This window comes from Hypanus sabinus, chromosome 1 (genome assembly GCF_030144855.1).
Source record: "Hypanus sabinus isolate sHypSab1 chromosome 1, sHypSab1.hap1, whole genome shotgun sequence".
Taxonomy (NCBI): domain Eukaryota; kingdom Metazoa; phylum Chordata; class Chondrichthyes; order Myliobatiformes; family Dasyatidae; genus Hypanus; species Hypanus sabinus.
Window position 1 is genome coordinate 108,928,086 of NC_082706.1, and position 26,123 is coordinate 108,954,208.

Here is a 26,123-nt window from a genome sequence, read left to right on the forward strand (position 1 = left end):
ACACCAGGTGCTCCTAAAATGATGAGCTGCCAGTCAACTGAAACACCTGACTACCTGCCTGCTAAAGAACATGTAGTAGACAGAGACACTGTAAGTGAGATTGGCGCTGTAAGCAATAGATTGGATCAAAGATCTACAGTCCTGTCAAATCTGGTCATGAATGCCGAAGGACAACTAAACAGCCATTTGGAAGGGGGGGACTCCAAGAAATTTTTATCCTAGACAGTGGCAGGGCCCAGCATGTGAGTACAAACAAAGCATGGGCAGAAGCATTCACAACCATATTCAACCAGATTTCCTTCTGAGGCCCCGCCGTGATAGAACCCAGCCTTCAGCAGTCTTGATTCACTCCATGAGAAGCGGCCAAAACGGCTGGATGTGGAAGGCCGCAGAAGCAGACAATATCTCAGCCCTGGAGTTGAGAACCTGCAGTCCAGAACGATCTGCTGCTCCAAACAGTATCATTCTAATACTGGCACCTACTCAAAAATATGGAAAAAACGTCCAGGTATGTCCCATTTACACAGAGCAGGACAAATCAAATCAGGTAATTAACATCCAATGAACTTGCTCTCAGTTGTTAGTAAAGTGACGGAAACTATGACTGTATGACAAACTATCACATTGGAATTACCAATAACCTATTCACCACTTTGCTCCTCAGCTTATCAGAATGGACCGGAGTTCTGAATTCCAGAGGTCAGATAACCATGTTCTGGAGCAGATGTAAGATTAAGCTGTCTTTGCACTGAGGAAGCTGATTAGAGAAAGTTTAAACAGTAAGTAAAAAGGGAACTAAGAGAAAGAGAGAGCATGAGAGAAGTGGCAGAAAACATAAACAAATTAAAATCCGTGAACAAAAAAAAGTAAGGGGTGGGTGGCTCTGCGGGTGAGTATTGTAGCTAAGGTCCTAAATTAATACTTTGCATTGGTCTTCACCAAAGAGCTTGCAGCTGGAGCCCCAGCAAGAAAAAAATAGAGTTGAAATTCTGAGTCGGCAAAGAGGAGAAACGAGAAAAAGATTGTTGCATTTGAAAATGATAAATTACCTGGTGCAGATTAGGATGATTCCTAGGTATCTGAGGGGAGGGAATTAGAGGCTCTAGCCAGAAGTCTTCAGATTTCTGTAGATTAGAGAAACTGTATATTTATACAACACAGAAGAACGGCCTTTCAGATATACCATCAAGTTGCCTTCCTGAAGTACTTGGGTAGGAATATTTTAGAGGGATATTTCTGTATTTGGCCATATCCCTCAAAAATTTTCCTATCCAAGTACTGATTTAAGTGTTTCTTATACAGTATACTGTAATTATTCCCACTTAACCACCTCCTCTGACAGCTCATCCCATATATCCACCATCCAGGTAAATAACCTTTGGTTCCCTTTAAATATTAACATTCTCACCTTAAAGCTATTCCCTCTAATTTTAGACTCCCCTGTCCCTTGGATAAACACTGTGACCATTCACCTTATCTATGCCCCTCATAATTATATAAACTTATGTACGGTCACTCCAGGGGAAAAAGTTCCAACTTTTTCAGGGCAGCAAACACAAAATGCTGGAGAATTCAACAGGTCAGGCAGCATTCATGGAGGGAAATGAACAGTTGAATTGTTGGGTCGAGACACTTCATCGGAAGTGGCCAGAAAGAGGCCAGCAGATACAAAATGCTGGAGGAATCCAGTAGGTCAGGCAGCACCTGTGGAGAGAAATGAACAGTCAACATTTCAGGCTGAGCCCCGCAAAGCCTTGGCCAAAAATGGGAACAGTCCATTTCTCTCCATATATGCTACCTGACTTGCTAAGTTATTCCAGATTTCCAGTGTCTGCAGTCTCCTATATGTCTCCATGTCTTCAAAGAAAGAGGGCTGAAGCCAAAATAGTGGGGTGGTGGGAGGGAGTTGAGCATGAGCTGGCAGATAATAGGTGAACCGAGGTGATGGGAGAAGATGGGTAGGTTGGAGGGGAACAGTTGTGAATGATGTGAGAAGCTGGGAGGTGATAGGTGGAAAAGGCAAAGAAGGCGAAATCTGATCTGAGAGGACAGTGGACCATGGAAATAAAGTGGAGAAGTGGAGGGAGTATGGTGTGTGTGATGGGCAGATTGGCAGGGCAGGGAGGGGCAAGATAAGGAGTATAGGGGCCAGAGGGATAAGGGAAAACAAAGGGATATGGCGAACAGAGAGGAATGGTTACCAGAATTTGGAATAATTGATATTGATGCCGTCAGGTTGACTACCAAGGTCCCTTTAATCCATGTCTAACCTCAGCTTGGTAGTACAGGAGGCCATGGGGAGATGTGTCAGTGTGGGAGTGGGAAGTGGAATTGAGATGCCCTGTTCACCGGGACATGCTGGCTGTTACAACAGATGGAGTGAAGGTGCTCGGAGATGTGCTCCCCCATCTGCGTCATATCTCACTGATGTAGAGGAAGCCACAATGGGAGCATTGGATAAAATAAATGACACTGATGGGTTCACGTGTGAAGTGTGGTCTCACCTGCAAGGACCGTTTAGGGCCCAGAAAGGTGGTGAAGGAGGAAGAGTTGCTACAGGCGTAGAACGGTTGTACGGATAAGAGCCTGGAGGGGATCGATGGGGAGAGACAAGTGAGCAAGAGAGTTTCTGAGAGTGTGATCCATGCATAAAGTAAAGGGTGGAAGGGGAGGGGGAAGATGTGCCTGGTGCTGGGATCCCAATGGAGATGGTGGAAGTCGCAAATACATATATGTTGGATGTGGAGGCTAGTGGGATGATAGATGAAAGCAAGGGAACCTAATCACTGTTACATTGGAGGGGCTGGGGCAGGGCAGACGTTTGGGAAATAGAGGAGATGTGGGTGAGGCCTTCATTGATAGCAGTGGAGGGGAAACTTTGTTCTGAAAAAAGATGATATCTTGGAAAGCCTCATCATGAGAATTGATGCAGCAGAGATGAAGGAGCTGAGTGAAGGGGATAGCATTCCTGCATTAGATGGCTGTAAGAAGTTCAGTCAAGGTAACTATGGGAGTCAGTCAATTTGTAAAATGTATCATAGAAAATCTGTCTCTGGGGATGGACCAAGTGAATTTGAAGGCAGGATGTAAATTGATGAAATTGATTATCTCCTCTCTGCTGCAGGAAGCAGTGCCATAGGATCAGTATTTAAGTTCTGTCCTGGTTTAACTTCCCAAAATTGCAGCCTTTCACACCAACTCATATAAGGAAAGATTATTTTTTTGAAAAGTTAACAGTAAGGGTTGACCATTTTTTCCTTTCTACGATCTGGGGATCACTGGCCAGACATACACTTATTGCTCCCTTTTGGAGTCTACAATTGAAGCTGCATCCACTCTGCTGGGAGTGTAGTGGATGCAATATCAATTTTAGTGTTCAAAAATATGGTGAACTATGTATACCTGTCTGGACAGGCCCCCCGCCCCCCCCCCGCCCCCGCTGACTGCTCCTGTGGCTCCTCCCACAGACCCCTGTATAAAGGCGATTGGGGCATTGCTCCTCCCTCAGTTTTCAACACGGTCGTGTTTCCTTTCTCGCTGTTAATAAAAGCTACTTCCAGTCTCCTTGAGTTATTGATGATGCATCAGTTTTATTAACAGCGATTTTAAAACATGGAACACATTTTATGACCCGACAGATTGGATATCGACCCTCAATCCCAGGAAGCCGGCAATGCTTTTGAACTCTGGCTAGCATGCTTCGATCGTACCTGGAGGAGATTCAAGTGACTGAGTTCTCCTCTCCAGCATCAGTCCAAGGGTCTACTCCATGATCAGAGACCAACTGAGCTACCAGGGCGCAATGGATGCCCTGAAAAGACAATGCCTGCAGCTGGTGAACACCGTCTATGCAGGACATCGCTTAGCGACATGGCAGCAGCGGACAGGAGAGTCCAGCGCTGAGTTTCTCTGGGCCCTACAGACACTCGTGCAGGCCTGCGATTGCAGGGGGCTGACGGCGGAACAGCATGCAGAGCTCCTAGTAAGAGATGCCTTCGTCGCGGGGATCAGGTCAGTGTACGTGCGCCAGCGGCTGCTGGAACGCGCCAATCTTACCTTACGTTTGACGATTGAGCAAGCCAACATGCTGGAGGCCGCTCTGCACAACGCTGACGCTCTCCAGGCGCGCGATCGCCCGCCGGCCTCGTGGATGCCACAGACCCCACAACCCGCTGGCGAATCAACCACGGCTGCTGCCAGTCGCGAGTCAGCGAAGTGTTACTTCTGCGGACTCGAGAAGCACCCCTCCTTTGTTGATCTCCTTGAGGAGATCAGGATGATGACCAGGGACTGCCAAGTCTGCGCTGAGTGCAAACTGCACTTCTACCGTCCTGAAAAGGCACAACTTATCAAGGCCACCCGCCCCTTTGAGAGACTGAGTGTTGACTTTAAGGCTTCCCTCCACCAACTGCAATGCGTACTTTCTTAACATAGTTGACAAGTACTCGCAGTTCCCCTTTGCCATCCCCTGCCCTGATACCACTGCCACGTCTGTCATAAAAGCCCTGCGCCAGCTCTTCACTCTGTTCGGATATCCCTGGTATATCCACAGTGATAGAGGGTCCTCCTTTCTGAGTGATGAGCTGCGCCAATACCTGATGGCTAGGGGCATTGCTACTAGTCGGACCACGAGCTATAATCCCCGGGGAAATGGACAGGTGGAGAGGGAGAATGCCACTGTGTGGAAGGCCACACTCTTAGCCCTTAGGTCAAAGGGATTGCCAGTCTCTTGCTGGCAGGAGGTCCTCCCTGAGGCACTCCACTCTATCCGCTCCCTGTTATGTACGTCCACCAATGCCACCCCTCACGAGCGCCTATTCTCTTTTCCCAGGAAGTCTGCCACTGGGATCACCCTACCGGCTTGGCTGACGTCCCCAGGGCCAGTGCTGCTCTGGAAACATGCGAGGAGCAATTAAATACTCCCCGCTGGTCGAGAGGGTTCACCTTCTAGATGCGAATCCCCAGTATGCCTACGTGGTCTTACCTGATGGACAGGAGGACACAGTCTCCATCCGCGACCTGGCGCCCGCAGGAGCAGCAGACCCCTACCCCGAACACTCTACGGTGACTGTACTCTGTACCTGTACTCACCGATTTATATACCCACGAGACACTGCGCACGCCAAGCCCTACACGGACTCCTCATGACACTCCCATACCGGGAGCCACGCACGCGCATGAGGGGTTACTGATGCCTAACGGGCTGGCACCTCAAGTCAGGCCAGAGCCAGCACAACCACCGTCACCGGTGCAATCACCACCGGTGCTACGTAGATCGCAGCGACAGACTCGACCGCCTGATAGACTTGACCTGTAAATATACTTGTAAGAAACTTCGCCCCGTGGGGACTCTCTTTTAAAACAAAGGAGGGGTGAATGTGGAAAACTATGTTTACCTGTCTGGACACGCCCCTCTGCTGACTGCTCCTGTGGCTCTTCCCAAAGACCCCTGTATAAAGGTGATTGGGGCACTGCTCCTCCCTCAGTCTTCGACATGGTCGTGCTCCCTTTTTTACTGTTAATAAAAGCCTATTGTTCACTTCCAGTCTCCTAGAGTTGTTGATGGTGCATCAAAAAGAAAGCTAAAAGACAGGAATTTGCTGGGAATTGGGGGCAGGTCAGAGGAGCTGCACTAATTGGATTGTTGTTCCATGGAGTGATGAGTCTCTTTCCATCTGAGCCACTCTGTGATTTAGTGATTTGCAATACCCTTAGGGCAGGTACTGCACACAGACGATTATCTCTGTACTCCTGTATTAAACTCTCTGTGGGGAGACACAAAATAATCGAGATACAATATACTTCCATGAAGGCCGAGTATGTTATTTATAGACACGTGTTCCACTGACAAAACTCCAGCAAACCTTCTTGATTAGTTACTATCTCTACTCTCTCCATTAAACTGAGCCAGCAATGGTACTGCACAAGCACAGAGTTCTGCTGTCTCTGCACTGTCACAATAAATGCCTAAAGTCAGTTAGAATATGTGTTTTACATATGATAAATCTCCGTCTGTAAGGTTTCAATGAACACTTATTTGTCTGCAGAAGAAAACACAAAACAATCTGGCAGAATTTGTTGGATAACAAGATGTGAGAATAAGGAAATAAATATTAGTCAAAAATACTACTGGAAAAATTTGGAGAATGCCTATTGATGTTACTGGACAGGAACCTGCAATGGTAATTTGGAAGAGGGTGAGGAGGGTGGTGACAGGGACAACTGACAAGTGCGAGGCTTTTTAAAGTGAGATTGAGAGAGTTACAGGGAATTAGGTTCCCAATGGAGTGAAGGGCAAGGCTGGCAGAATTAGGGAGCCTGGTTAATGAGGCTTATTTAGATTCTCGTCAGGACAAAGAAGGGGGCATTTGTCAGGTGAAGGCTGGTGGAATCAAGTAAGTCCTCTGAAGAGTAAGAGGGGGACCCTAATCAGGGAAGTAAGAGGGCAAAAAAAAAGGACATGAGATGTCTTCGGCCATAAGATGAGGAGTATCTATGAGATACAGAATATTAAGAGCAAAGTAATAACTAGGGAAAAATTAAGTTCACGGCACTGGTTTGAGGATGGTGGGTTTACCACAAGAGAAGAGGTTGTTTTGATTAGGTGAGAAGAATGAGAGTGAATGAAGTTGAAATGTACAAAACTCACAGAGGAGCAGGCAGGATGAATGGAGGGAATGTATTTCTCTCGTTCACAGTCTCAGAATAAGGGATAGGTTGTTAATGATTAAGGTGAGAAGGTGGTGAGCCCTTGCAGCTTTTCACACTGGAGGGCTGTGGAGTACACTTGTTAAATTCGTTCATTACAGAGATTGATAGGTTTCTAGAAATGAAAGGAAACAAAGGCAGAAAAATGGCACTGACATAAAAGCTCATCCACAATGCTAGTGAGAGATGAAGCTGGCTCGAGGGGCCAGTAAGCTTACATCTCCTCCTATTTCTCATGTCCTTGTACTTTTTAATTGTCTATAACAGATGCTTAGTGCAAAATAAAATGTCTGTACACAGTTCTATCTGGGACATCAACTCCTCTACTTTATCTTTTAGCCACAATTTGCTTAAAACATTGCATCACCAGGTAGTTAAAATAAAAACAGGATGCTGCACATCATAAGCATTATCTTATTTTGCATGCAAATGCTTGCAAACGGAAATGTTACTGTCATAAATAGACAGGTCTGAGAAAAAAAAAGTGTACCCGTTGATGTCAATTCAAAATGTTTGAGAAAAGCAAGAGCTTTATCGATAACATTTTGGAAAATCAAGTGTGTAGTACAAGAACACTCATTCATATGAACTGAATTTCATCTACTGTGTGCCTAGGAAAGCTTCAGTTCTCCAATGCTGCAGGGAGACCAGGAAGTCAGGCATCCAATGTACCATCAGACATTGGCGCCTTCTTTACTTCTTTATGATTCCTGGAACTCTTCCAAATGGGTACAACAAGGCTTTGCCTTAAGCCAGTGTAGTCAAGTGGCACCATGAGAGTGAGGCAGGAAAAGGCATTTTCCACTTGCTCCATAAGTCTTTCATTCTTCAGATATCCAAGTGCTAGGACGTTCTGTAAAAGTAGCATTGGACTTGTACCAAGACTGTCCCCAGGCCAAAATTTTGCAGCAGATTGAGAGAAACCCATAAGCATCAGATGTAGGAAGACAGTGCTTGATCCCACCTCACAGGTAGTACTTTGGCACCTAAACCCTTCAAGCTACTGCTTCACAGCTGTGGGCAGTAGAATGGGATGTTAGTAACCAGAGGGGCTAACAAAATCCTGCAGCTACATTCCTGTCCCTTTCCCCAGAAAAGCCTGAGTCAGGAAAACCTTGTGCAACAGGGGACTGGGAACAGGAAATGCAGGCGGCCTGACATTATCTATCACCTGACAAAGTCCGTTCATTGCAATAAAGCTACTCGGACAATCACAGACTAACTAGAGTGCATCCATGTATCTCTCAAATACCTGCGTCAACCTTCAATCATATTGTTCTGCTGAAGCAAGGACATCTTCATAGAGTATAGAACGTAGAACATTACAGCACAGTGCAGTACAGACTCATTGGTTCACGATGTTGTGCCGACATTTTAACCGACTCTAAGATTATTTTAACACTTCTTTCCTATATATCCCTACGTATTTGTATCAACCATGTACCTATCTAAGAGTTCCTTAAGTGTGCCTAACGTATTTGGTACTACCACTATTCCTGGCAGGATCTTCCATGAACTCGGCAGTCTCCCTGTTTGAAAAACTTACCTCTGATATCCCCTTTATATCTTCCTCCTATCACCTTAAAATTATAGCCTCTCGTATTAGCCATTTTTGCCCTGGGAAGAAAGTCTCTGGCTATCCACTGAAACTGTGCCTCTTAGCATCTTGTATATCTCTGGCAAGTCACATCTCATCCTCCTTCACTCCAGAGAGATTGTGTAACATTGGATCATCACCTCACCCAATAGAGTCACAGAATCTAGCAGTGTAGACTTCTGTGCCAATATATTTTGCCTGATCAACTGACAATGTCCCTTTGCACAACTCAGCTGATAACAAGTTGTTGCCCTTTGAATAATAGATTTCCCTGTTCATCTCAAACAAAAAAGATGGAGATAATCAGTCACCTCTGATGATTGGCATTCTTCACTGAGTAACGATTTACAATGTTTCCTGAAATGAGTCATCTGAAACTGCAACAAAGAACTCTCATTTCTCAACATAGTCATCAATATTTTCCAACTTACGTATAAAAGAGGTGATACAACCCTACGGGTGATGTGCTCTATATGGTGCACCTACTGAATCATCTTTCGCTATCTGTTGCACAGTACATTGTAATCTGAAAATTTTAGGCATCGTTTAGTTCTTTTGGGCACAGTTGTTCTTCTTGAATTGTGCATATTACTTCTGCTTCTCCTAACTCTTTGATGCCTTTGCATATGGTTGTGAATTCTGCATCATTGCTACTTTTAGTCCAGACCAACATTGTAAAATTAACTTTACTTTAATCTTATAACACCTCAAACTCAGTGTGCTGGTGATCACTAGGACCTGAACCAGTCTGTATTTTTCTTAGGTAAGTACCTGTGTAACTCCAGCATATCTGATGGAAAAGAAACAAATTCAATTATTGAGAATGTTTTAACAATTGTAAGATTCCTGCCATATTTATCAGTGCTTACATTTCCAAAATTGTTGCAATTGGGATCCACATGAAGTCCTAGGCCTGTACAATGCCCAATAAAAGCATATTCTTGCCTCTGAAGTTTTATTTTGCATTCACAACATATTTAAAAATATGCTTCTAAATGTTTAGCAGGGTTATCAGTTGCTTCTTACAATTCTTCTCTGAAACTTATTGTCATAAATGTTCAGTAGCAACTTCTATACCCTGAGATTCATCCACTAACTCTATCTTTAAAAAGCTTCTGGAACAGGCACTCTACTAGTGGTTCTTCCAAAAGTGTTTTTGAAAAGCAATTAAATCTTCTGGCAAGTTTTCTAAAATTTCTTGCCAAGATCTATTTTGATCATGTAGAACTGTAAAAATGTTAAGTCCTTGTAGGTGTGTTTCTACACCTTTTATCTTCAGTAGTGAATTTTTCTCTTTCTAATAGTTGTATTCAAGTCTTTAGGGTGTAAGCATATATACAGTGACCCATCCTTCTTAGATTTTTAGATGTGTAACGAAGCAAATTTAATTAGGGAGCTTAAGGTAATGGAACCCTTAGGAAACAGTGATCATAATGTAATAGAATACACCTTGTCGTTTGAGAGGGAGAAGGTAAAATCTTATGTATCAGTATAATTGTGGAATAAAGGGAATTACAGAGGCATGAAAAAGGAGCTATCCAAAATTGATTGGAAGGGGATACTAGGAGGAATGACAGCAGAGTAACAACTGGAGTTTCTGGTGGTGATTCAGAAAGTACGGGATAGATATATCACAAAGATGAAGAAGTATTCCAAAGGAAGGATGAGACAACCGTAGCTGACAAGGGAAGTCAAAGACAGTATAAAAGCAAAAAAGAGGACATAAAATAGAGCAATAATTAGTGGTAAGTTAAAGGGTTGGCATGCTTTTAAAAGCCAACAGAAGACAACCAGAAGGTTATAAGTAGAGAAAAGATGAAATATTAAGGGAAGCTAGCCAAAATATAAAAGAGGATAAATTTTTTTCAGATGTATAAAGAATAAAAGAGAGGCAAGAGTGGATATCCGACCATTGGAAAATAAATAAAAATAACTGGAGAGACAAGGTGCTTGGAAGATGAAAGGTCTGAAGGTAAATAAATCACCTGGTTCCAAAGGACTGGAAAGTTACAAAAGTCACTCCACTGTTTTAAGAATGTGAGGGAGGAGGTAGAATAGGCTAGTTAGCCTGATTTTAGTGGTTGGAAAGGTGTTGGAGTCTATTGTTATAGATTAAATTTCTGGTTACTTGGAGGCACTTGATAAGATAGGCCAAAGTCTACATTGTTTGCTAAAGAGGAAATCTTGCCTGGAAAATTTTGTTAGAATTTTAGAGGAAATAACAAGGAGGATAGACAAAGGAGAATCAGCAGATGTTATTTACTTGGAGTTTAAGAAGGCTTTTGACAAGGTGCTTGCACATGAGGCTACTTAACAAGACAAGAGCCCATAGTATTACAGGAAAGGTACTAACCTGGATAAAAGATTGGCTGACTGGCTGGAGGCAAAGAATAAGACTAAAGGGGGCCTTTTCTGGTTTGCAGCCGAATACTAATGGTGTTCGTTGTGTCAGTGTTGGGACTGTTTCCTTTCACATTATAGATGAATGATATGGATAATGAAATTGATAGCTTTATGGTCAAGTTTGTGGACAATATGAAAAGATGGGTGGAGTTTCAAGTAGTGTTGAGGAAGCAAGGTATCTGCAGAAGAACTTAGACAGATTGGGAGAATGGAATTTAGTGTTAAGAAACTGTACGGTCATGCATTTTGGTAGAAGGAATAAAGGCACAGAATATTTTCTAAAAGGGGAGAAAATTCAGAAATCAGAGGTGCAAAGGTATTTTTGAGTCCGTGTGCAGGATTCCCTAAATGTTATTTTGTAGGTTGAGTTGGTGGTGAGGAAGGCAAATGCAATGATAGCATTCATTTTGAGAGGACTAGTATATAACAGCAAGGATGTAATGCTGAGGCTTTATAAGGCACTGGTCAGATGACACTTGGAATATTGTGCACAATTTTGGGCCCCTTATCTAAGAAAAGATGTGCTGGCATTGGAAAGGGTCCAGAGGAGGTTCACGAGAATGATTCGAGCAATGGAAGGGTTTCAACAAGATTCCCCCCCTCATTCTTTTAAATTCCAGTAAGTATAGGACCAAATCTTTCAAACATTCCTCATACCTTAAACAGGAGAAAGTCAGCAGATGCTGGAAATTTGAGCAACACACACAAAATGCTGGAGTAACTGAGCAGGCCAAGAAGCATCCATGGAAAAAAGTACAGTCGATGTTTTGGCCTGAATGAGGGGGGGAATCTTGTTGAAACCAATCGAATATTGAAAGGTCTGGATAGAGTGGATGTAGGGAAGATGTTTCCAGTAATGGATAAGTCTAGGACTAGAGGGCACAACCTCAGGCTAAAGGGACGTTAATTTAGAACAGAGATGAGCAGAAGTTAATTTAGCCAGAGGGTAGTGAAACTGTGGAACTCATTGCTGCAGGCAGCTGTGGAGGCCAAATTATTAAGTACTTTATATATGAAGTGGAGGAGGTTGGGCTCTTGATTAGTCAATGCATCAAAGGTTATGGAGAGAAGGCAAGAGAATGGGGTTGAGAGGGATAATAAATGAGCCACGATGGAATGGTGGAGCAGACTTGATGAGCCAAATGATGTAATTTGGCTCTTATGTTTTAAGGTATTATAGATTAAACTGATCCAAACAGTTGGTGCTTTGTGAATTAGAATTCTTTGTCTGACAAGCCCATTTAACTCCTGACTCTAACTGTGGCACATTCCTCCTCATCTATACTCCAAACAAAGAACCCAGAAATTGCTCCTGCTTCTACATCAGCTGTTTTGGCAGTTTTGTGCAGATCATGTTTATCTTGGCATTACATTGTAAAGTGATTGTTTTTTCTTCACATTTTGTATGTTAGCAAATGCAGTACAAAAATTTTACTGGGGAATTTATGTTTCCTCCCATAGTTCCAACAATCTTGTCTTTAGTCTGCAGTTTTTTTTTCTGTAAACCCCGGTGATTTCCATGGATTTACATACTGCACAGAGATTCTGTTCTGTTGACCCATTAATTATCTTAATTAAGACCTCCACCTCCTTCTGATGGATGACAAGTTTCATCTGTTTTCTCTAAGGTCAAGTTAATTCCTTGTAACAATCTTACCTGCACACTTGAGCTTGCAGTTCCAAGGACAAGATAGCCTCTGAGAACTTACAGTGGAAATGCATGATACAACCTTCACCGGGTTCTTGCCACACTGTTCTATATCGATGGTACAAGTCAGCAGCAAGTGGCCTGCTCCTGTTAAATGCATACCTCTCAAAGCAAATGTGTGCTGAACAGTTGGCAGCATTTAGAACATTTATGGAAGACACTAAATTAGTGTCATGTATTTATTCACCTTCTTGACTCAGCCTGTCCAAGATGAACTCCTGTTCAGTATTTTCTGTTTTATTTGAGAGAAACATCATACCCTTCTACCATTACCAAAGTAAGAAGTGATTCTACCTGGACTTGTTCTGCCTCATTCCAGTTCTGTGTCCAATGCATATTTCAACCAAGCTAACTTGAAATTCCTCAGCAAATTTCCATCGGGTATTTTGAGAGATTGTGCTGACGATACAGCACTTCCTGAGTAGCGCTCACAAAATGCTGGAGAACTCAGCAGGTCAGGCAGCATCTATGGAGAGGAATAAGCAGTTATATTTCAGACCGAGACCCTTCATCAGCACTCCCTGAACCACTCAAGCACACAATTAGGTTTGAAATGCCTTTCAAGGCACACAAAGATTTTCTCCCAAAAGTAGACTTTACTTAAGATAAAAAAATATATGTACAGAAGGAAGTATCAGTGGAGTTCAACCTGAAAAAGAGTGAATGATTCACTTTGGAAAGTCAAATTTGAAGGCAGAATCCAGGGTTAATGGCAGGACTTATAGAACTGTTGAGGAACAGAAGGAGCTCGGATCCCTCAAAATTGCCACACAAGTTGACAGGGTTGTTAAGAAGGTGCATGGTATGTTGAACTTCATTTGTCAGATTGCAGAAGTAAAAGGTTGAATACATCCATAAATACTGCAGCAAGATGGTCCTGGATGTTTCCAGCAGTCTCTGATTTCCAGGGAATACTGATCAGATATTAACTGAACTGGATTTACTGTATATTCTCCAGAAGAGGTGAACTCATTGAAGCTTATACAATACCACCGGGCTTAGACAGGGTAGGTTGCAGGCTGTGTTTGTTGGCGGGGATGCTGTTGCATAATATAGGGTCAGGCATTTAGGACAGGGAAGAGGAGAAACTTCTTCATCTCGGGAATTCTATACTCAAGAGGCTTGTTTAATATTCTCATGATGAAGATTGTTTTTGGATAATAAGTGATTTGAAGGAATGGAATAGGAAAGAGCATTAAAGTGGAAGATCAGCTATGATTTCAGTGAATAGACGAGCAGCTTTGAGGGGCTGAATGGATTACCCCACTTCTATTTCTTGTGGTTTTTCAGTTTTTTTTGTGTTTATTAGCTAGCCCTATTACTATTTAACTATCAAGAGCACAAACTCAGAGTTAAGCATTAGATTGCAGAATGTAATCTGGGACAGATTACAGGACAGGACAGCACAGGACAGGCATAAAGTTGTGCCAAACTAATTAAACCAATAATTCCTAACTAATGTAATTTTTAATAATGTAGTAACTCCTAATTCCCATGAAGAATTGAAAAGTCTTGTAAAACTCCAGCCCAATTAAGGGAAAATATCTGGAAAACTCCTCCCTGGCTCCTCTGGGTAATTGCAAATTTCCTTGGATGCTAAAAATGCCGTCTGAACTCCCCTGAACCATTTGTTGACCTTTTTGCACATAAATTGCCTGCTGTGTTTTCAATAGTGACTGCAATTAATCATTTGGAAAGCCCTTCTGCATAAGCTTAGAAATGAGAACACATAAATGTAGTCATTCACATGAATGTAGAGAGTGAGATAAATTTGATAGTTTTCTCACAAAGATGGCAAAGGTGGAATAGGTTAAATATCTTCTACTGGTAAAATAAGGTTCTTTGATTTTGGAACTAAACTATTACATTTTTCTGTTTTCTGCATGTTTTTTTCCGGTGGGGGAGTGGGGATCTTTGTTTTACCCTCTGTTTACGCGTGGGAGGGGGGAGCTGGGGAGTTCTTTGGGGTTCTAACATATAACTGTCATTCATTCTTTGGGGCACTCCTCTGTTTTCATGGATGTTTGTGAAGAAATAGCATTCAGGATGTATATTGTATACATTTCTCTGACATTAAATGTACCTTTGAAACCTTTGAAAAGTGTCAAAGACCTTGCTTTGTGCCCAACCATTGTATTACACTGGAAGAATTTAAATAACAACTCAGCTATGAAGTTTTTGAAAAGGTTTGACACAAAGTGTACTTCTCCCTTCCTTTTTGTCCATTATGTGAATACCATTCAAGATTACCGATAGGATAATCAAGACCAGAGAATCTTTTGATAATGCACCAATATTGAGTTAAACATACTAAAATAGCAACTTGCCACATCTCATTGCTTCCTGAGGAAGACATTGGCTTATTCATTTAAAATATTATTGATGGTTCTTAAGGAATGGTGACAATCATTCAAGAAATGTTTACAGAATTAATTTGTAATTGGCTTGAGAGTCTCCACATTGCCTCCAGTAATGGAGGAGTTGTACGGGTGAATGATTCTGGTATTTCACAGGTTGCAAGTGCTTTAATATCAGTTTTTCAACGGTCAAACGCAGCTTGAACTGAGTATTGCTATGGCGTTCTAATCATGATTAACTTCTTTCCCCAAAAGTACGCTTCATTCATAAAATCGCATAGTAGTCTCCATTCACTTTACTAGACATACTATAAGCTTTACTTGTAACATTTACAGTATGTCAACGTGCAGTTGAAGCTTTAGTGAAAAGTATTCCATTAGTGGTAAATCTGAGAGGATATTATACCCTGCAGAAGCTTGGTGGTGGCAGCACCAAGTTTCAAACGATCCTTCAACGTGTACACTTGCTCCTTGTGCTGTACTAGTCTGATATTTTGGCTTCATCTCTGGCCACAGCTGAGGCTCTATAGTACTGGAGAGTTACTAATGAGGTACCGTTGTTTAGAAAGGGTAGCAGAAGCAAGCCTGTAAACTATAAGCTGGTGGATCTGCCATCGGTAGTGTGCAAAACACCAGAGGGGACTCTGAAGCACAGGATCTATCAACGTTTGGAGAGAAAAGGTCTGATTCAGGGTAGGAAGCATTGCTTTATGTTGGAAATTGTATATGACAGGTTTTTTTGGAGTACTTGCTTCAAGGAGGTATCCTAGAGGAGAGATAAGGGTCAGGCAGTGGATGTGTTTTATAAGGTTTTTATAAGGTTTTTTGACAAGGTGCTGGAAATCTGACATTAAAACAAGAACTATTGTCAACACTCAAAGCGTCAGGCAGGATCTGAATAATCAGAAACAGAAATAATGTTTCAGATCAAAGACTCTTTGACAGAACTGGAAAGAGAGAAAACAAGTGACTTTTAAACTGGTATAAAGGTAGGAGAGGAATGGGTAAGAAAAATGGGAAGAATGTGTGCAGTAAGGGAATGAGAAAGAAAGGGATGGAGTTAGAAAGAGAGCAATGGAGAAAGGGATGGAGGGTGGAGCAGGACAGCAGATAAGGAGTGAAGAAGGAAGGAGCAAATGAGGGAAGAGGGTAAGGTAGGCAGCATCTTAAATGCAATAACTACAGTTAATTAGTTCAGGAAGTTCTATCACTTTTCTATTATAAGCTAATGCTGATGCACGTTATAAGGCCTCACAAACAAGAGTGAAGTAAATGACTGTTTGATCTGTTTCTGTGAGATAACTTCTGGCCATTATCACTGGAAGAATTCCTCTGCTCACCTTCATAATCGTGATATGTGGTGTTTTTATATGTCATCCTATGAGGGGCGATGGGCATCTGAGTCATCTGATTGACAGCACCTTGCAGAGTGGACCACGCCCTCCGTACAGCTCCGCCGAGAGGGTAGCACTATCTCAGCTCTGCTGCTCCCAGAATGCAGCACTCAGCCTACCATGGCCCTTCTGCAGTGCAGTGGTGCCTCAGTAATGCTCTGGCTACACTTCACAAATCAGTACTGCACTGAAGTGCCTACATGGGTTATGTGTTTAAAGCTCACATGTATCACTGAATTCATAACTGCTTGACTCAGAAACAGGAATGATAAGGTGCTAACAAAATAACAGAAATAAACATTGAATATTACAATTACCTGATGAAAACCCTGCATAAAACAAAATTCTTTAATTTAGCATTGCCTTAAGTTTGTTAATTCAATCGGTTTTATGCATGTCAAACAACAGTGACCTAAGGTGGTTGAGGGGAAATGGTACGTAACCACATGTCGTGACTGTGCGAGGAACTTCCCAGCTGATTGGAAAGTCATTGACTTCCGGATGAGCATCAGACTTACAACTGCATTGAAAGGAAGAAGCAGAGCTGAGCTCATACCACTTCCTAGGCGGCAGGTTCACACCCTGCTTTTCAAAGAGAATGGCTGAGCAGGAGAGCCTGGAGTACGGCAAAGCCGACTTCGTCCTGTTGGACAATCTCACCACGAAAGACTTCCTGGAAAATTTGAAAGTGAGGTGAGTGACGGTGGAGCCAATGGGTGAAGCAAAGTGGAATTTGGAGAGAGATCAGTGCTGCTTTCCTCTCTGGGTCAGGATGATGTCATAATGAACAAAGTCAGGGAAGAACATGTGCGATATGTAAGAGAAGCACTGAAATGCTCTTAATACATCACATTTTGAGTCAAATCCAAAAGACAGTATGACAAGATAATGCTAAATAGGGAATGAAACAAATGACTGTGGGACAGCTAATTTTATACTTCAATAACTACCTGGGGAAATTAGTTTCAAAGGGGAAATCCAATGGGCTTAATGATCTTTTAAATTTATAACCATAGTTACTTTACTGACTCTGAGTCAAAATGCTGTTTCAAACTCTACTCCAGAAATGTGAGAATGTACTCTCATGACATGGACCATGGTGGTGTAGAGGTTAACTTACTGGACCATTCATCCAGAGTCAGAATCCCATCCCAAAAGCGGGGATACTTCAATGAAAGCAGGGCATTGGTGAACAGGTTACAGGAAATGAGTGGCATCATTCCATTGATTTGCTTATGTTTGACTGTAGACTGATAAGGTGATAATTGGCCACATTGGCTTTGTCTGGTTTGTTTTGTGACAGCTGAGCAAACACATCTGGTCAAATTTCCTCACTGGTAGTTAGATGCCATTTCTAACTGTACTAAAACATCTTTGCTAGAGGCATGGCTAGTTCTTGTCCCCAGGCTTTCAGTGCCAAATCAGAGATGTTGTCCGCTAGAATTGTGATTGTCCTACTTTGCGCTCTCAGCTGCTTTTTGATATCGAGTCATAGTGTCATTGAGTAGCACAGCAGGGAAATAGGCCTTTTGGGCTAACAGTTGCATCTGACAAAGGTAACCCTATTTGCTTGTATTTGACCTCTCATATCCATGTACCCGTTGTCACTGTTCTTATTTCAACATTTCCTCTGGCAGCTCATTCCATATACGCGCCACCCTGTGTGCAAAGAAGTTGTCTGTCAGATCCCATTAAAATCTGTCCCCTCACACCCTAAACCTATGCCCTCTAGTTTATGGGACATTTTCTCATGGAAAAAGACTGTGCACATTTACCTTATCAATGCCCCACATAATCTCATACACTCCTCTAAGGACAGCCCTCAGATTCCTATGCTCAAATGAAAATGTCCTAGCCTCTCAACATCTCCTTCTAATTTCAGACTCAGTCATGGTCCTAGTAATTTTGTTATAAATCTTTTTTGCACTTTTTTCCAGCTTAATTAAATGCTTTTTATAAAAAGGAAGTGAAAAATTTCACAATATTCCATGTTTGGCCTCACCAACATCTTGTACAACTGCAACATAATGTCCCAGCTCCAATACTTATTGCACAACCAATGGACTCACTTTCGAGAATTATTCATCTCACGTCTCGATACTTATTGTTTAGTTATTTATATTAGTGTTTCTTCTTCTTGCATTTGTAAAGTTTGTTAGGGCACTCTGTTTGAATGCCCTAGCTGGGCAGTCCTTCATTGATTCTGTTATAGTTACTAGTCTATAGATTTGTTGGGTATGCCCACAAGAAACTGAATTTCAGGGTTGTATACAGTGACATATATGTACTGATATGATAATAAAATTTACTTTGAACTCTGAACTTTAACTGATGAAGGATAGCAAACCAGATGCCTTCTTCACCACCCCATCTGCCAGTGATGCCATATTATAGAAATTGTTAGTTGTCCTCCTCAGTCCCTCTATTCTACAACAGGGCTCTACTATTTACTGTGAAAGTCCTACTTTGATTTGACTTCCTAAAATATACCATTTTGCACTTACCAGAATTGAATATCATTTGCCATTCCATGGTCCACTTCCTTAGCTGAATAAAATCCCCTGTAATTTTTACCTTCTTCACTGTTTATGATACCTTCTATTTTCATCTCTTCTGTGACTTGAATTAATTGAAAAATGGATTCTATTATAAGACCATAAGACATAGGAGTAGAATGAGGCCACTCAGCCCATTGGGTCTGCTCAGACAGCCCATCATAGCTGATCTATTATCCCTCTCAACCCTATTCTCCTGCCTTCTTCCCATAACTTTTGACATCCTTACTAATCCATAACCTATCAACCTCTGCATTAAATATACCCAATGACTTGGCCTCCACAGATTCACCACCCTCTGGCTAAAGAAATTCCTTCTCAACTCTGTTCAAAATGGACATATCTGTATCCTGAGACTAGGCCCACTGGTCTTAGACTCACCCACTACACGAACCATCCCCTCCAGATCCACTCTGTCTAGGCCTTTCAATTTTTGACCGGTTTCAATAAGATCCCCCCTCATTGTTCTAAACTCCAGAGAGTACAGGCTCAGAGCCATCAAACACTCCTCATCTGTTAACCCTTTCATTCCTGGGGTAATTCTTGTGAACCTCCTCTGGACCCTCTTGAATGCCAGCACACTTTTTCTCAGATAATGAGCCTAAAATTGTTCACAATATGCAAAGTGTGGTAACACCAATGCCTCATAAAGCCTCAGCATCACATCTTTGCTCCTGATGCACCATCAATAACTCTCAGAGACCAGCAGGCACAAAAGGCCAAGTGGCCTATTCCTGCTTCTATTTCTAATACACTTAGTCTTGTTAGGATTGTTCAGGACAATCAGGATTCTGAACTCAATCTCAAATACTTAGGACCAAAGTAACGATTGTTGCAAAAGTCCAACTAATAGCCGTTAGGCACTGTGACCTGCCTTCAGTACTTTGTCCATGATGCACCATCAATAGCTCTCGGAGACGGGAGGCAAGAGATAGGCTTTTATTAGCTGGAAGAGACCACGATTAGCAGCAAGAGACCATCACACAACATCCTGGAGACTGAGGGAGGAGCAGTGCCTCCAATTGGCTTTATACAGGGGTCTGTGGGAGGAGCCACAGGAGCAGTCAGCAGAGGGGCGTGTCCAGACAGGTATATGTAGTTCACCACAGCTCCTATGCTCCAGTCCTCTTGAAATGAATGCTAATAATGCATTTGCCTTCTTTACCACCCAATCAACCTGCAAGTTAGCCTTTAGGGAGTCCTGCACAAGGACTCCCAGACCCATTTGCACCTCTGATTTTTGAGTTTACTCCATTTAGAAAACAATCTAATCTTACTTCCTTCTACCAAAGTGCATGACTATACACTCCCCTACACTATATTCCATCTGCTGCTTCTTTGCCCATTCTCTCAATTTGCCCAAGTCCTTCTGTGGACTCCCTGATTCCTCAACAATACTTGGCCCTCCGTCTGTCTTTGTATCACCTGCAAATTTGGCCACAATTCCATCAGTTCCATCATCCAAATTGTCCAAATCTTCGCCTCCTGCCAATAAGTCAATCTTTTATCCATGCTAGTACATTTCCTTTAATTCCATGGCCTTTTATCTTGTTAAGCAACCTATGTGCAATGCCTTGTCAAAGGCCTTCTAAAAATCCGAGGAAACTATTTCCACCGATTCTCCTTTGTGTATCCTTCCTGTTATGTCCTCAAAGAATTCCAAAAATTTGCCAGGCAAAATTTCCCCTTAAGGGAACCACAGTGACTTTGGTGTACTTTATCGTGCACTTCCTAGTATCCCAAAACACCTTCCTTAATAATGGACTCCAACACCTTCCTAGCCACTGATCTTTACTAATGCCTCCACAATCATATTAGCTACCTCTTTCAGAACCCTGGGGTGTAGCCCATCTGGTCCAGGCGACTCTTCTACCTTCAGACTTTTCAGCAACTATACTCACTTCTGCCTCCAACCCTCTCGAGTTTATGTCATATTGCTAGTGTCTTCCACAGTGAAGGCTAACACAAAATACTTATTAAGTTTGTGCGCTATTTCTTTGTCCCCCATTACTACCTCTTCAGTGTCATTTTCCAGCCTTCCAATATCCACTCTTACTTCTCTTTCATTCTTTATTATATCTGAAAAAAACTTTTGCTATTCTCTTTGATATTATTGTCTAGCTTACCTTCATATTTCATCCCCTAATGATTTTCTTAGTTGCCTTCTTGTTGGTCTTTAAAAGCTCCCAATCCTTTACCTTCCTACTATTTTTTATTCTATTATGTACACTCTCATTTGCTTTTATGCTGTCTTTGACTTCCCTTGTCAGTCACAGTTTTGTCATCCACCCTTCAGACTACTTCTTCATCTTTGAGATGTACCTACCCTGCATCTTCCGAATTACCCCCAGAAACTCTAGCCATTGCTGTTCTGCTGTTATCCCTGCTAGTGTCCCCTTCCAATCAATTTTGACAGCTCCTTTCTCATACCTCTGAAATTCCCTTCTCTCCACTATAATACCAATACATTCAATTTTAGCTTCTCCTTCTCAAACTGCAAAGTGAATTCTATCATATTATAATCATTGGGTTCCTTTATCTTAAGCTCCCTCATCAAATCTGGCTTATTACACAACACCTAATCCAGAATTGCCTTTCCCTTAGTGGGCTCAACCACAAGTTGCTCTAAAAAACCATCTCTTAGGCTTTCTATAAATTCCCTCTCCTGTGATCCAGCACCAACCTGATTTTCCCAATCTACCTACATATTGAAATCCCCCATGATTATTGTAACATTGCCCATTTTGCATGACTTTTTCTATTTTCCATTGAAATTTTTTCCTATATCCTGGCTACTGTTCTGGGGCCTGTAAATAACTCTCACCAGGGTCTATTTTCCTTGTAGTTTCTTAACTCCAACTACAAGCATTCTACATATTCCAATCCAATGTCACCTCTTTCCAAGGATTTGATTTCATTTCTTCCTAACAAAGCTGCCACACTCCCTCTGCCTACCTGGCAGTCCTTTTGATCGATGTATCCTTGTATGTTAAGCTCCCAACTTCTCTCAGTGCAACTCAGTGATGCCTATACCTGCCAATCTCTAACAATGCTACAAGATCATCTATCTTATTTAGTATACTGTGCATTCAAATATAACACCTTCAGCCCTGCCCTGTATACATTACTACCTTTGAGGTCCTGCTCTTCAACATCTTCCCTAACTCGCTATACTCACTGAGCCAGACTTCTTCCTCATTTCTACCTACAGTATTGGTGCTAATATACACCACAACATCTGGTTGCTCACTCTCCCTCTTGAGAGTCTTCTGCAGCCACAGAATCTGCTGCCAACTGCCATTAAGGTTGTCAGTGATGATGCCACCCAGAAAGTAGAAGAAGCTGCTGTCCGTCCCCCTAACTACTGAGTCTCCTATCACTATCACTCTGCCTGACTTCACCCTTCCTGTCTGGCTGCTGCTACCCCCTCTCCCCACCATGGAGTGTCCAAAAGGGTAAACTTTTTGCTGAGGGGAATGTCCACAGGAAAACCCTGCACTGATTGTTACTTCTCCTGCTGGTTACCCACCTTACGCCTACACTGGGTGTGATCACCTCATTGAAAGTCTCATCTATGAAGTTATAAGCCTCCTGGATGGTTCTGAGTGTCTCCAGCTCCAGATCCAGTTCCTTGACCTTGTCAGCCAGGAGCTGAAGTTGGGTGCACTTCCCACGGATGTGGTCATCAGGGAGACCAATGGGTACCTTTAAATCCCACATTTCACAGGAGCAATTCTACTGCCTGAACTACAATCCTGCCTCTGCTTAGGTTCTAGACCGCACCTATTCTTGAGTAAAAACCTGACCCCTCTAACACTGTTCACTTCAATAATGGCTGCTTTGCTTACACCTTGCTTTTTAAAAAAGAATTGGCTCTTGCTAAGTACTGTTAACCCAAGCAATTTCCTGCTCTGCAGACAAATGCCCTCAGGACTTGTGGTGCAGATCTCAGGAGTCTGTTTTGATGTGTGATCACTTGGCATTTTTGGCTGAACGTGGTGTGAACGCTTCAGCCTTGTATTTGGATCATATGTTGCACTCGTCCATTGCTGAGGATGGGAATGTTCTTATAGCCTTTCCTTCCCATTCCGGTTTAATTATTCACATGTATTCAAGAGCAGATTGCGAAAGTCTAACCAGTTGTAATTGCGGTCGTCTGTATTGTTTTTCTGCTTGTGTTATTTCATATGCTATTTTATAGTTGTAGAAGTTTTGCCAGGTTGGTGGCTCAATTTCATGCACGTGCCCACTGCTCTCCCTTATAATTTCAACGAATAAAAACCCAACCAGCCTTTTTGTAAAATAAAAAGACAATAAAATAAAAAGTATGCACACACTACTGCGAATGTGGTCTCCCGAAAGCCCTGTAGAACTGCACCAAGGATTTATTCCCCTTGCAAACTCTGCCATTGCAGTTTGGTTGATAAAGGCCAAGACATCATCTGCCTTGCTAACTTGCCGTGTTTTATGAACAAGGAGACGCATATCTCTCTGAACACCAAAACCTACTGGCTTCTCATAATTTGAAAGGTATTCTGCATTTTTTCCCCGTTTTCCATTGAAGTTAATCACCTCACATTCCCCCACATCAAACCCTATTAACACCATTCTGTCTCCTTACCTAACCACTCTGTTCTTTAGCAGAATACTTCCACTCTCCTCATAGCATGGTTTCGACTAAGCATTGCATTGGTGGCAAAAGTGGTTTTATTAGACCTGGTACATTCATCCCACTCATTAATATAGACAGTAAAATGTGATAGGTCTCAGGACTTGTCCCTGAAACACTTCACTAGTAGTAACCTATAACTACAAAAATGATTTCTGTCTTATAAGCAGTCATTTATCTGTACTAAGATATTGACCCCAACCTACAGGCATACTACAGGCTGGAAAGAGTTTTGATTTTCAGCCCACAAAGGAGATTCCTTAGAACTTAGAACAGTACAGAACAATACAGGCCTTCAGCCGACCTACTCCATGTTCAATCTAACCCTTTTCTCCCATACAGCCCTCTATTTTTCTTACATCCATGTGCCTATCAAAGAGTCTTTTAAATGTCCCTGTTGTATCAGCCTCTACCACCATCCCAAGAGTGTATTCCAGGCACCCACTATACCCTGTGTAAAAAAATAAACTACCTCTGACAGCTGCCCTATACTTGCCTTCACTCATTTTAAATAGATCTCCTCTGGTACTGGCCATTACCACCCTAGGACGTGCTGGCTGTCCACTCTCTCTATGCCTCTCAAAATCTAATACAAGCCACAACAAAGAGAAAAGTCCTAGCTTGCTCAACCTTTCCTCATAAGACATGTTCTCTAGTCTAGGTAGCATCCTGATAAATCTCCTCTGCATCCTTTCTAAAGCTTTACTTTCTAAAGTGTAGAGTGTGAGATGATTGAAATAAGATTACTATGGAACGGTTCTCCAAATTGAATCATACAAGATGATTAAGAGTTCGACTGAGTAGAAAATGGCTTCAGCACATATAAGCTAGCTCAGCACTGCAGAGAACAATCAATACTGTTAATGGACTATTGAAAGTGTGGTGAAAGTTAATAGAACATAGAACAATACAGCACAGTACAGGCCATTCGGCCCACAATGTTGTGCCAACCCTTAAACCCTGCCTCCCATATAACCCTCCACATTAAATTCCTCCATATACCTGTCTAGTAGTCTCTTAAATTTCACTAGTGTATCTGCCTCCACCACTGACTCAGGCAGTGCATTCCACAAACCAACTGCTCTCTGAGTGAAAAACCTTCCTCTAATATCCCCCTTGAACTTTCCTCCCCTTACCTTAAAGCCATGTCCTCTTGTATTGAGCAGTGGTGCCCTGGGGAAGAGGTGCTGGCTGCCCACTCTATCTATTCCTCTTAATATCTTGTACACCTCTATCATGTCTCCTCTGATGAAAGCCATGAAATCATTTGAGTAATAGATGAAAGGAGAGAATGAAGGATTGGTGGGTCTGTTAAAGTAGGTCAAACAGCTTTCTATCTTCACAGGTATCCTTGATCTTGTGATCTGCAAAGGTGGAGACAAAATTAATTAAGGTGTAATGTTAGCGTGATCATAAGCATGGATCTTAACTGTGTGTGGTTTACAAGACCTTGTCATTTTTAAATATTCTAAACAGGTTATATTGTTAGGCAAACCTTTAAAAGAGAATTTATTACCACAAAGATCATTGAGGAACAATTTACTTTATCATCTTCTTCTCCTATAGGTTTGATAAGAATAGAATCTACACCTACATCGGAGAAGTGGTTGTCTCAGTAAATCCCTATCAGCAGATTGATTTATATGGGCGAGATATGATTGAGCACTACAAGGGAAGGGAACTATATGAAAGACCACCACACTTGTATGCTATTGCAGATGCAGCCTACAAAGCAATGAAGAGGAGATCCAAGGATACCTGCATTGTAATATCAGGTGAGAATTAAGGATATGGCAACTTCACGTTATGTCCAAGGCTATCCACATCATGCCATCAGTTCTTGGAAAGAGCAGACGTGTTATGTTCAAAGTCAAAAAGTTTATATTTGTTATCAATATACATATATGTCATTATATACAACAATGAGATTCATTTTCTTGCAGGCATACTCAAGATTTTAACCATAATAGAATCTATGAAAAACCACACCAACCTGGGCTTTCAACCAGTGTGCAAGACAACAAACTGTGCAAATACATACATACATACATACATACATACATAAATAAGTAAGTAAGTATGTAAGTAAGTAATAAAGAGCATGAGATAAGGGTTCTTGAAATTGAGGCCAAAGGTTCTGGTAACTTTTCAATGATGGGGCAAGTGAAGTTGAGTGAAGTTATGTACTTTGGTTCAAGAACTGATGTTTGAGGGGTAGTAACTGTTCCTGAACCTGGTGGTGTGAGTCCTGAGACTCCTGTACCTTCTTCCTGATGGCAACAGCAAGAAGATCTGGGTGGTGGGAATCCCTGATAATGAATGCTACTTTCCTGCAACAATGTTCCATGTAGATGTGTTCCATGGGGGGAGGGTTTTACCCATGATGGGCTGGGACATGTCCATTACTTTTTGTAGGATTTTCCATTCAAGGACAGTGGTGTTTCTATGCTAGATTGTGATACGGCCAGTCAATATACTGTCCACCTCACATCTTTTGAAGTTTTTGCAAAATACTAAGGAAGTAAAGGCACTGCAGTGCTTTCTTTGTAATTGTACCTACATGCTGGCTCCGAGACAAGTGTGATTATAGCATGGAAGTAATGTAACTTGAGGCAAAGTTATTTTTAATGTGATAGTTTTCAAATACAGGAAGGGAGAAAAAGAGAGATAGGACCAAGGAGGCTTTAAAATAGACTTCAGAGTATACTATTTATAAAATATTCACATTACTT

The 26,123-nt window shown here is 42.0% G+C and overlaps 1 protein-coding gene across 1 annotated transcript in view; it reads left to right on the forward strand.

The window, feature by feature from the left end:
• The first annotated feature begins 16,739 nt into the window (after window positions 1-16,739).
• The window catches only part of LOC132377974 (unconventional myosin-Id-like), a 107,563-nt gene continuing 98,179 nt past the window's right edge, over window positions 16,740-26,123 (forward strand). Inside the window, exons 1-2 of the mRNA XM_059944570.1 lie at window positions 16,740-16,860; window positions 24,958-25,166. Of these exons, the coding sequence (XP_059800553.1) occupies window positions 16,766-16,860; window positions 24,958-25,166 (304 nt within the window). The 5' untranslated portion in view covers window positions 16,740-16,765. The remainder of the gene's footprint in view (window positions 16,861-24,957; window positions 25,167-26,123) is intronic.